The 13,338-nt window shown below is 36.8% G+C and overlaps 1 protein-coding gene across 1 annotated transcript; it reads right to left on the reverse strand.

The window, feature by feature from the left end:
• Positions 1–2,511: 2,511 nt before the first annotated feature.
• Positions 2,512–8,670, reverse strand: MANSC4 (MANSC domain containing 4). Its single transcript, XM_009875586.1, has 3 exons — positions 8,409–8,670; positions 4,093–4,227; positions 2,512–3,188 (listed from the first exon to the last, which is right to left on the reverse strand). Exons 1-3 carry the CDS (start codon positions 8,635–8,637, stop codon positions 2,512–2,514), a joined length of 1,041 nt encoding a protein of 346 aa, XP_009873888.1. The 5' UTR covers positions 8,638–8,670.
• Positions 8,671–13,338: the final 4,668 nt, after the last annotated feature.

Genomic DNA, 13,338 nt, shown 5'->3' on the forward strand with positions numbered 1-13,338 from the left:
CTTGCAGGTTGACATGACAACGCTGGCTGAAGTGTTTTGTGAAAGATTCCTGTGCTTGTCCCCAGTAGTGAGTGGGATGAGAAGTACCACAACTTGACTTGAAGCATGTGGTTAATCAGTTTGTCTGCTTAAGGTGTTTGATGAGGTTGTCGTGATGTGTGAAGCATCTGAACATTACCTGTGGTAGAGATCAAAACACAGACTTTGCGAGCTTGTGATTTTCTGCTTAAGACTTTATAAATGAAATTATACCTGCTTGTGTCGTTAACAGAAAGGTGGTTTGATAAGCTGTAAACATTTCCTTCAGAATTTCACAGAGAAATGGTTGATGGAGTACTCTACACAAAGAATTCTCAGCCACATAGTCTGCAGCTCCTAGTCTAAAGAAGAGCATACCACTGGTCTTGGTGCCTATCACCAGTTCCAGTGTCAGTTGTGGAGAAAAGATATAAAGCACATCACAGTAGCTGAGGAACTCAGTTCCTCCTCTGATATGTGTATGCATTTGTTTCCTCATGAAATGAGTCAGACCTGAGACTTTTCCATTTTGGGGTCAGATCCCTGTGATGATGAGCACATCACAAGAGACATACATTCTTTATTTACAATATCACCACATACATTCTTTGATAAAATATGGAGTATCTTAGTTCCTTCCTTGTAGTTCCTTTCCTGTTAAAAAGCCTGGAAAAAGCCTTCCTGTTAAAAGCCTGGAAAATAATACCTGTCAACTTCCTCTGACTCAGAAGAGCCCTTGGGCTCTCATCATTCTTAGCTGAAATTTTTAAACTGAATTCAGCCACATGATGATTTAGGAAAGTACAATCTGATGATAAAAATCAACTTGTTCAAAATTTAAGTTACATCACTCTGTGGATACATCTCTAGACTGTGTATCACTTTACATATAAGCATAGAACTACCCTTAAATCAAATCATACCCAATTCTTATTTTTCTAGCTAAAATAGAAGGAATTTCTTTTGCGTTATTTCAACTGATTAAATAACACTGCTCCTTTAAAATGTTCTTATCGTGTCAGTCTCTTTTATTACACGTAAATTAGCACACAAGGTCAGACATCAGTTTTCTGAGCTATAGCGCTGACCAGTGGGGGCTAAAATAGAATCTGAGAGAGGACTTTTCCTCCAAAACCAGCCTGCTCAAGTATAATGAAGTATTCACGTGGCTTTACAACTCCATCACTGTAGTCTTTGAACACTGCATGAAAATTAATAGTTTTAAAATAAATTTCCATCACATAGACATGACAATCAGTTTTATTTTTTTATCTTTTCCTTTTAAATAATTTACACTTGTCTGGGAAATAAAAACTTCTTAGAGCAATTGTAGAAAGAGAAACTAAGACAACAACAAGTTTAAAGGAGGAAGAACAATCCTGGTTGCTGTTGAAAATGTTTGCTTTTCAAAGCAAACTTCCTGAGTAAGGTAAGGCAAGGAAATGTCTTGCTACCTTGTTGATCTAGTCTCTTGATTTATTTTCAGGAGAAGCGCTTCTATGAATAGAGTATACAGGATGAGAAAACAGAAAAGGGTTTTACTATAAAGCTAACTTACAGGGCTTTCAAAACATTTTGTGTGTTCCTGTGCAACATGCATTAAATGACTGTCCCTATTTAAAAAAGCTGATGATGTAAATGACAAATATGAGTAGGCAAGAAAAAGCCAGTCAAGGTGGACAATGCAGATTGGTGCTAATGGCAAGGCATGAAAAAACATTAGCTGCATTTATGATTTCCTTAGCCAAAACCAGAATGGATGTATCAATGTGTTGCAGAGTAAGGGACTTTACAAAAGCAGTTGAACTCTAAAGGAGCTTCTAGAGGGGCTTGAAAACGTTTGTAGTGATTGTTAACAGAATAGTGAAGTGAGAAGTGGGGTAAAAATAAAGCATAAAGAATGAATGATCAACTGTTTGCCTATTAGTTAATGGAACCCAGTAGTTTTGGGGAATTGAGTTATTTATGGTGTTTTTCTTTTCAGAGGAGTGCTAGCTAAATTAGAAAAAAAGTAAATCTAGAACTTGGAGAAAAATTGGCAGTTTTTATGGAAATAATGAGATCTGAGTCAAAGGATCATTAGAGTTAAATGACTTTATGATAGTATTAAACTTTGGTTGGTTTTACTGATTACACTTATACTTAATTTTCTCAGGATAGTTTGAAGTCAGGGTTTCAAGGATACATATAGCTGCAGTGAATCTGCTCTCTTAAGTTAGGGCAGATATATACTGTTTGTTAGACCTTAGTCTGGGTCAGGCTACAAACCAAAATGTGCTTGAACACCTCTGAGCATGCAGTGGGAGCTATGAATGTGTACATACTTCTTACCTAAGGAGACAAGGAAATAGTGTTTCCTCTGTTAAAAATTAAATTACAACCAAAAGATTCTGAAACTGTAAGTGAAGAAATTGTCTTTGGTCCTGTAAAAGAAATAAGCTGATATATATGATTCATTTTTTAAAAAACTATTTGTTGCAAAAACAAAGTATTTTACAAATTACCTTTGACGGTAGAATATTTTATGATTCGCCTCGGCATTGTTCTTCTTATGGGCTTATACTGACCTTTCTTATTTCTGCAATGTCCTGCTGTGAAAGCCACAGTGCAAAAGCAGAGGAAGATTAGAGAAGTGCAAAGAACAACAGGAATCAACCAGATACCCAACGCTGCAGCTTCCCAAGCAGGTGCCTCATCTGAAGTATAATTCCTACCACTGTAGCCTTTGGTTTCATTTGAGTGTTGCTTACTGCTGTTGAGATGAGGAGGAGTGGGCATGTGGGATAATACCTTGGCAGACTTGGGTATCAAAGTGGAGTGTACAGTCTTCTTGTCTGAGCTGGTGATTGTCCTGCTTACTGAAGTTGTACTTGTCCTCCCAGTAAAACGATCATTGGGTGGAAAGGTTTCTGCCCTGGAATAAGTAGTAACTTCAGTTTTTTGAACCATCAGGCTTTTGCTGGAGGTGTGAGGGTTTGCTGTTGAGCCATGGCTAGTGGTAGAAGATGGAGCTTGGAGCAGAAGAGAACTTGATGTGGCATTGTGATATTGACATCTTTCCAACTCAGTGGTCTTAGTGCAGTTTAGCATTTTGTAATTACTTGTTGAGGACTGAGTATTTGGTTTTTGGGATGTCAATTTTTCAAAAAGAAGGAGGTCTGGATCAATCCCTGTTAAATCAGAAAAAATGTTAGTAGTTTCTGTGATAAAACTCATCTGCGCACCCACAAAAGGAGCTCACGGAGACAGTGGCGGGTCAGAGAGCCCAATAATATTAATTAACACTTTTGAGAGTGGGAGTGTCACTGCCTAGGCAGTGTTATGGGACATCTAGAGTTATGGGACTGCCTAGGGTTATAGGACACCTCATGGGATGCAAGGAAAGTGCGTTTTGGGATTGCACAGAATATACTATGGGTTGCTTAGGGAAGGAACCAAGGGTGAGGAAAAGGAGGGATCTAGGCTACTGGGGAGTGTTGGCAAGCAGCATGTGTGTCTGTGTCTCCCAGCCTCCGGGGAGACTCACATTGTACATATGTGTGTATATATTTCTTTCACTAGCAGGTCTCCCTACCACGCAGCCACAAAAAGCAGGATGAGCCTCTGGGGGCTCCCTGTGTTCACGTGTTTGTCAAGCTTTGTGTGTTTGTCTGTGTTACTTGTGTGTCTGCCTGGGTATAGAGGTATCCTTGTGGCATGTATGTGTGCTCTTTATGCATGTGCCTAATGAGAATACATTTCCAGTCTTGTTACTGGTTGGGTCTGGGGACATGGAGCAGTGGCAGCCCCATTGCTCAGTCTCTCAGATCTAGTGTGGTGTCTTCCCCAAGCAAAGTACTGATTAGGTACTCAGAACATGAATCTTCAAGGTCCTTTCTTATATACCGAATGGAAGAAAGGGGGGAAATATTCTCAGAAGTACGTACATTAATGAAAAAGGAGAAAAGCCTTATACATTTTCAGAATTACATGTTACTTCAGAAGATCATCTAGCACAGCAAGTGAGCTAGGATAATTTTGACATTTTCTATAGCTGCTGTGTTTTCAGCCTGTATAAATGAAATGCTTAATTACCTGTTGTGATATTGTACAAAATGACATTGGTTCTAGCCTTTAGTATGCAACTTTCCAATGCTGGGCAAGACATGTGCAGGCAATTCATATTCTCATGAATGGCTCCATAGTAGAACACTGCTAGATTGCAGGAAACTGTAATACAAAAAGGATAAAGTTGAGCTTATCAGCATCATCACCATTGCATTTTACATGTTATTACGTTATTTAATATCAGAGGATCATTAATACTGGGAAACTCCATAGTACTTTAAATCTGTGGTTCTCTCATTATCATGAAAAGTAATTAAGCATCCAGTCAGAAAAGTAGAACTACTTATACTTTTATTCTTGTTTTTGTATCTGGAGAAAAGGAATAGAATAACTATCTGAATTCAAAATATGTTTTTGATTAAATAAAATCATGTCCTTTAGCTTGCAGTCCTCTTACCGATTGCCTTCCTTAAAATCTCAGATGCAATGAGTAGATGATTTCTAAAAGTAAATTTATCGAGGAAATCAACTTTGAAGTGTTCGCTCTTGAATAATATCTCTGTCTACATGAAACTGAAGTGCAACTATTCATTTCACCCAGACTATTAACAAAACCATCCTGGAACTACAACAAGCAGGTGACATCCTGCCCTGCTGCCAGTTGACATTTGTTTTCCTTGTTTGCCTTTGGCTATTGTATTTCTGGGAATAGACTAGTTTAGACGATTCTTCATTTATATTTGGGCACCTGGTTTTATCTTCCCATATTGGAAGTCATAGATAAATAATAAAAAAATGTCTGAACAACTTGTCACTGAAAGACAATTTTCAGAAGTATATACATGTGTGAATCCTAGTGGTTTAAGATTCAGATTGAAAATATAGGCTAAAAGACCTATGGCTAAAGTCACACTATATAAACAGCAGGAAAGATTCTTCTTTCAGAGTCTTGCAGTACATCAAAATATGAATTCAAAATATCAAGACAAAAGTTATTTTTATTTTATTGTATCACTGTTCTTGGAGCAGCATCAATGTTAGTTTTCGGTTTAGTCACAGGAAGTTTGGGGTTTTTTTTGTTTATTTCATTTTGCTTGCCTTGAATGTAACCTCCATACCTGAACTAATATGGCTACCTGCAATTAAAAATGTATTCTCAGGTTTTTATAAATATATTCTACTTACTTAGGGTTTTATTCCAAACATTTTTCACACATATGTAGGCAATGAAAATAATTTGTAATACTTCTGAAATAAATAATGCAGAAAGTCATTACACGTTTTATATGTAACAAATAAAAGCCCTAACCTATCTACAAATGAGCAAAGAAAATACACTAAAACTGTGCTTACTATCTTTTCGATATTTGTGGTTTTTTCATCTAGTAGTCTCAACACTGCATCATAGATTTTACACAGTAATTTCACACACCTTGAAAATGTTTTCTTCTGCCATAACTGATTTATCTGCCCTAAGAGAGAAGCATTATTTTTTTAAAAATGAATCAATTATATGATGAATGAAATTAAAATTATCAATGAAAATGTACTTTGTCTGACTGAACAATACAAATTTGACAGCTCTATGGAAGAAAAAGTCATGACAGAAGAGCTGTTACAGAATTTTTACGCAATTTTTTTTGCGTATTTTAGCTTGTTATACTTACATATAAAGGTAAAGGTTGTCTGAATGGCTGAAAAGAAAACAGTAATATTTACAAATAAAACTGATATCCTAGACTCTAGTGATAGAAAGGTAGAGATACAGTTTGTCATCAGAGCTAAATCAAAGGTGATAATCAGCAATTTTTCTTTCACTGAAATAATTCTTATGTCCTATATCTACCTCCAGTTCAGCTTCATCAGCTTCCAGTTCTGTGTCGTAGGAACTTGAGCTTAGGTAGATGCTTACTGAGAGTAAGACTGGTACAAAAAAGGTTATGATTATCAAAACAATAGAAGAACATAAGTTGTGGAAGACAATAATAAGGTTACAAGTATTATAGAAGGCTCTGGTTTTATTATATACCAATAGGTTTAGAGTTTTCTTTAAAGGATTAGAAATATTTTGTAGTGTTAAAGAAGTATATTTAGCCAGTTCATAATTATTTTGATATATTTTGTGAGGACTACAGGCATTTCTACAGGTGATATATAAAAAGCATTGGCTTCTATGGATAAAGGAATTTAAAATCCAGTGTCTATTTTAAAGAAAATAATTATGAGTATAGAAATATTCCTAGGCATCAGTAAATATTTTGCATAATTTTTCACATAATTTAACAGTTTAAAAGAGAGAACTTTTAAAATATTTATGTGAAATATCTGTGTACACTTGCTTTTCTGCAGTATCTTTTGTTTAAGGATTCTTAAACACTGCAAGCATTAAGTGTGGTATTATTGAAGTAATTGTTTGAAAAAAATCACAATTTTCAGATGTTTGTTCACAGCGATGATTTTGCTTCCAACAGAAAGCTATCTGCAGTTGCATCACACGTAGCAGTAAGTACCCTTGGTTCAGGATGGTTTTTGTCAAAGAATGGATGTTTTGTGTTAACAGTGTGTGTTTTTCAGTGTGATATGTGCGTACTCTGCAGATTTCTCATACAGAGACTATCTCATTTAAGAATATATAAAACATCTGAAAATACCTGCATGTGTTTGAATGGAATAAAGTCTCTGAAACCTTTCCAAGTTTGTGCAAAGTTCTGTTGTCATTAGAAACTGTTTTTGAGCACAGCATAATTATAAATGTTTTTCATTTTAAAGATTACTTTGTATGTTTTATGAAAATATCATTAAATAGCAGGAAAAAATCTCATCTGAAAAACTTAGTCTCTTTGATCTGTGATGGATTTTTATTGCATAAATTCAGGTAAGAAAAATCAGAAGCCTATTCATTTTTTGTAAGGAAGGATAGTTATTTTATCAAGAGAATAGTTTAAAAGCATGCTATGAGGTATTTCACTTTGGTTTGAGGAGATATAAACAACATACTTAATTCCTTGGTTTTAAATTACTTCAAAATGTCTATATATCTTGTAACGTTAGCTTTCGGTAACTGTGTTATTGCTGAGAGTACAGCAAAGAAAATTCTCATATCCAACTTCTTATCAACATTTCATGATGTTTCAGGACACTTATTTGTAGTAATGGCAGCATCTGTCTCTTTGGGTTTCTAAGAAAACTGTAAGTTGGTTTAAGGAATATCTTAGAAATGCCATCTAATATCTCTGTTTCAGTTTTGTAACAAAGTTGTGCTTGACTAGGTAACATTATAAAAACAAGATTTCAAGTTACCATTACTCATGTCTATAAGGTATCCAGTCCCGTGTTTTATGAGAAAACCTTTGTTTTCCAAAGGGCAAAACCACTGCTGATGTGTGTGTAATTGTTCTTTCCTCACAATATTTAAGACGGAAGTTGACTCTTCCCAGGATTGCTGCTGGCAGTTACATTAGTTATGTCAGTTTCAGGTTGTCAAGGTCATCTTTTTGCTCATAATTCAAAATTTCATCAAAATGTATGCTGTCTGGTTTTAATAACTGGTATCTCACTTTCATCCTCCATATCAAAAAACCTTTCAAGTCTTGTGTGTTTTGGAGTCAAGTTTAGGCACCACAGACACACGCTTCATGTTCAGTCCTAAATTGTACTCTTATAGTGTATCAATGCAGTGTGATACAGAGAAAATACAGTCTTGGGATTAATACAAGCAGTGGATTTTCTTCTTTTTGTTCAGAGTCTGAGCTTACAAGGCTAGGGTAAAGGGGTTGCCAGATGAATCACTGCTATTATTTATTGCTATAATATTTTTGTTCGTATTAACGTTGTACTTGGGTTGCCAGAGAGATGGTATAAACATAGAACATGAGTGCTTTCTCCAAGAAAATGGATGTGCTTGTATTTCAGAGACGGACAAATTGTCTGTTTCCTTCTCTTTTACCTGACCATGTCCTAATCCATACTCCATGAAAAATCCTGCTGGAATTAGTGCTACTGGTTTTTTCTCTACAGGAGTAGATGAGAGTTATTGTTTTAATGTTAGCATTGCCCATAGACTTTGTGTCAGAGATCTAAAATTTTAGAGCAGACCCTAAGATGTTCATGTGTTTCTAGTGTAGTTTTCTAGAAAATTCAGATTGTCAAATTCCTTTCTGTGGAACTGAAGTTAAGGGAACAATTATGATGTTCCTCTGCTTACCTGCCTCAAAAAGTACATATACTATATTATTCTGGGTTTTTTTTTTCATTATTCCTTCTTCAAATAAAGGAATATTTATATAGAAATCACCCAAAGAGTTTTTCCTCTTATGTTGTGATGTAAATTTTATGCCACTCACCATTGCTCAGAAGGCAGCAGGTTCTGCTGCACTGTTGGGGTGAGACTTCTGCATAAATCTTCAGCACCTGAGCTCCTCTCTTCCGTGACTCCTGCAGGTCAATCAGAAGACCTGGGAAGCGCCGGATCCAGCAGTTCTTGTAAAAGGTAGTGGGGGAGCACAGAGATTCTGACTCCACAGCCAGGCCCAGAACCAACAGCACTTCTGCTATAGCCACCAGCAGAACCATTTCTTCAACGGGATGGGCTTAGTCAGCACGCTTTCTCCTTCATGGAGGCCCTAAAGTTTGGGCCAGCATTTTAAGAGGCAATCTCTTGAGTGGTGAGGATGCTGCCGATTCTGCCAGCGACATGAGCCAGGGGATGTTTTTTCCAAACAATTCCCATAGTGCTGTTTGGGCAGCTGCTGGAGGGAAGCAGCCATTTTATGAGTTATTATTGTTGTTCTCTAACTTCATTATTTGAAGGCAGTGTTTGAGAGACAAAAGGCACAGGGTTGGTTTTAGTCATTCAGGGAACTTGTTTCTTTGATACCCAGTTTGTGTCTCTTGTCTTTCTGAGACCAAATTAGGCAGACAGCCTTCATGTGGTGAATAATAGTGATCTCCGCATATCGTTTCACCTCAGCTCTGACAGTGTGCAGTACAGTCACCTGAGAGCAGGTAGGTCTGCCGCTTTGTTCAGACACACTATTACGCTCAACACAGAAGAAGCAGCTAATTTCATTTCTTAACATTTTTTGAATCATCTGGTGGCCGCACACGTAGTTTCCTTCTTTAATAATGAACTGAACTGTCTAATTCTGTCTCCCAGACAGAGGTGGAAATTTGTTCTTCTTCCCTACTCCGTTTTGGTTGAAAGAATAATACAATTTTATTTGCAAAGATCTAGGAGTAGATGAATATGACTGGAGAAGGCGGTAACCTACGTTCGTTTCTGGACCAGAAAGGTGATCAAAGACTGCCCCTAGTAAGTTTAAGAATTGAGCAGTCTGTATGGGGTTTTTTTCTGCAAATGTTTAAGCTTGGAAAAAGCCTGTGAGACTGAAAGAAAGAAAATATAGTTGGCATATAGGGAGGCAGTTTTTCAAGCACCTGGTCTGAAACCTGAAACTCCCACATGTTTTGTTTCTTAAAAGGACGCAGTCTGATCCCCGATTTCTACTTCTGTGTTCCTTTCATACAGAAAGGCTTTAAAATATTACACTACATGAGTTGATTTAAATTCAGTGGATTATATAGTGAGGTTGAGAGAATTAGGTACAAATATGGTTGTCTGCAATAAAAACGATGTATTGAATATAAAAAAATATTTTAGACTACATTTTTTTTTCTTTGGGATTAGAATCAAGGGATTTCCCCAGTTCTACATAAAATATAGATCAGCTACCTGAAGGAAAAGACCTTCAAACTCATTTTAATTCTTTAATCACTATAGCTGGTGTTTGTTTTGCAAAACAAGGCCTCCAGTTTGGAAATGAGCTGACATGTATATAACTTTGTTCCTTAGAGATATCCTTAGAAGGTAATAAAGCACAGAGCAGGTTAACTTCTGTTGATCCAGTAGCAAGACTAAGGCATTTATTAATTCAGTGGCTATAATTAAAAAAGCCAGAAAAATGTCTGGTTTTATGCAGATTGCATGTTTGTTGTGGGGAATACATGAATTAAATTGTAAGGAAGAGCATACTTTATGCCTCTGTCCTGACAACCAGCTCTTGGTATTTGTGTTGTTTTATTTAGTTTTGGTAGTTTGATCTGCTTTATTTTAATCTTTGTGAAAACCACTACATGAAACCTTAAATATGTTTCACCTGTTAGTTTGCATTCAGTGGACTGCACAGGGGATGGCTTCAGGCATTTATCTACCATTGCCACAAGCACTGTTGACATTACTTGATATGGGACATGCAGAATTTTGAAAGACTTGACTGTGTTTTGGCATTACCTCCAGTATTTAATATGATTTTTGGATCTATTTTGGTTTTTTTAGGATTTGCATGAAAAAGAGTTTATTCCTGATCACTTTCCTCACTCTCACTCTTCCCCTATGTCCAAGAAGTTTCTGAATAACTTGGGGAAGCATTTAATAATCACGTTAAACTGAAAGGAAGCAAGTATTTAGATTGGGTAAAGCTGAATATGTCCGGTCCGTTTAAATAAGTAAATTGTTTGCATGAGCAAAAAAATCAGATTTAAAAGATAGCTTTAATTGTGTATGTATTTGTAGTTATACAAAGATTATGCCTCCTCAATTCCTCTGGTTGTGTATGTTTGATGCCTTGCAATGTGTAAATATAGATAACAAATAACCTTTAATTTTTCTTTTCAGGGAAAAAAATAAAGGACTAGCCCTGTGAGGTACTTCAATTAGATGGTCCTGAAATACCATACAAATAAAATGTGAGACTGGACATGAATATGCCTGAACATCTAAGCATCTTTCAGACCGTTCAAAAGTCTTTCTGGCATCATGTGTTGAACAAAGAAACAAATTCTCAAGTTCCTGTTATACTTCCATTGAGGCAGTCACCAAACAAAGTAAGTGAGAATACTCATTGTGCATAATATATAACTATGTATTTGCAAAAATAGGCTTGGTTAACCACTTCCGTTCTGTACAGATCTATGTGTTTTCAATGTATATTTAAAATCTCTTTTTCTTCATCACTGTCTGCCAGTAGACACATTGCTATTCTTAGAACTTTCATGTCTTTATTCTGTTCTGCTGTGTGCTTCAACAAAGCAGCCTTTTTTCCTTTTCATTACTTGTCATTCTTTCTCCCTTCTCTGTTACTGAATAAATTATAAGAGCAGAAGTATCTGTAGAGAAACTTTTCATTTAATAAAAAATAGAGATTGAAATAAATAAAGAAATGAATGGCTACTTTAGGCAATTTCCTTTAAAAACTGAAAAGTTCTGTCTATCAAATTTCAGCTTCCCCATAATTTCACTTTGACTTTTCTATGTGAAATGCATCTATATAATTTTATGCTGAAGGTTTAAATCATAAACATTTTGCAAGAAGGAAATATCTGAGTCTTACCTGAAAGCCAGTGACCGGCTGTTCCATGTGCTCTGCAAAGAGGGATCAAGAGAGTTTTACTGTTAGTAAGGAGTCTCTGGCCAGTATCAGACCAGCACTTTATGTTATTTAGTTATTCCTTTCACTCGTCTTCTCAGATTTCTTCCTGGAAAACAAAAAGGCAATTGCCTGTTTTCTGTGAGAACATGGATGTCTTTGCAGAACTTTCAGTAAAAGAGATAAAAATGTACACGCTGCAGAGGAAGAGAATAATCTTTTTAATGATTCTTCTTATAAACAGAAAGAGTACCTGAAGTTTTCCACCTAGGCTGGCAGTGATAGTGGCACAATCCAAGAGCTTCCTAGCACAAAGAATTCATCATCAGGCATTAACTCTTTTTTTGCCAAACATAAACAAAATCAGACACGTTTTCCATATAAACTAGCAGGTACGTATTGATATTTTGAACTGTATGTGGTTCTAGTACTGAGAATATTTAAAGACCAGAAAAAGGATCTATATATTACAGGAAACCATTTCTGAAAAGGACTAAAGCCAGCAAGGCTTTGATTCTGCAGTCAGATCAGTGCATCTGAACTACACTACACATTGGCTTTGTTCATGGGCCATCTGTTGTCCACACTGTCACTGTCCTGTGCTTCTCTGCTGATTGTCTCGAAGCCCCCTCCCAGCCCTAAGCAGGGAGGACAGTTGATGTCCTGGGTCAAGCTGAACCTTGGGCATTTACGCTGCCTGAACAGCTATGGGAGACAGTGGTGGTAATGGCTTGATACCAGCCAAGGCTAATGCCTCTCTTTCATAGCCTCTCCTTTCTTCTGCTCTGCCAGCGGTGGTTAAGTCAGCATGACCAGAGAGGAACTCATTCCTCATGTAAATGCAGACAAGACAAGAGCAAGCGGTTGGGTCTCCTGTCTGCATCTTCCCTTTCCAAAGTAGATTTTAGAGGAGAAGTGAAAGATACTCCCGGAGGCCCAGATGCAGCAGTGCCACACGCCTCGATGCTGCTGTGATGATGCAGAAGTACGCAGAGAGTGACTGCTGCCAGCACAGACCCAGGCTGTCTCGGGTGTGGAAAGAGACCAGAGCTAAATGTGTAAAAGCACTTCTCTGTTACAAAGTGAAAAATCGTCTGTGTTTCAGATTGTCTGTGACAGAGGACTTGAAAGAGGACAACTACCGGCTGAGAAGCAAGACCAAAGCCTGCAGTTTTCCCAGGTGAGGTATGAACCTGCCTATAGCCTCCTTTGAGCATCAATAAGCTTATTTAATCAAATGTGCAGCATAATCCCATGCAACGTCAGCCCTGATAACCTCTGCTGAAGTCAGTGGAGTTCTGTGCCTGTGTTGCATTCCATATGGATAAACTGAATTCCAGGCCTGTGTTGAAATTGTCTTTATCTCATTTTGCTTAGGTATGTACTTGTGTTTTCCCTTTTTTACAGCAGTGTTAAGGTCAAAATTTTGCCTGAGCTAAGTATTTTGAAAATGCCAGAGTAGTCACTGTAACTCTATTATAGTATAAATGTTATATTATAGTATAAATGTTATAAAATACTGACCATGAAATATAAGTACTTAGAAAAAAAAATCAAAGCAAATAATTCTGACATTATTGAAATACTATGCTCACTTTCTTTCTCCTTTAAAATTTCCTTGAAATCAGAACATTCTTGCAAAATGTCTTAGATCCAACAAAACAGCATTTTTTGAGAGAGACGTTTTGTCAAAAACAGCTATTAGTGGTCAGATTTTGGTTTGGAGTGCTATATCAAACTTTTAATGAATATGACCTTCTCCAAGGTTTGGGACAGTGGGGTCCAAGATTCTGGTTTCAGCCCCATCCCAGCAACATGGTAAATAGAGGTGAAATATTACAGATTCTGT

This window comes from Apaloderma vittatum, unplaced genomic scaffold (assembly GCF_000703405.1).
Source record: "Apaloderma vittatum isolate BGI_N311 unplaced genomic scaffold, ASM70340v1 scaffold16868, whole genome shotgun sequence".
Taxonomy (NCBI): Eukaryota; Metazoa; Chordata; class Aves; order Trogoniformes; family Trogonidae; genus Apaloderma; species Apaloderma vittatum.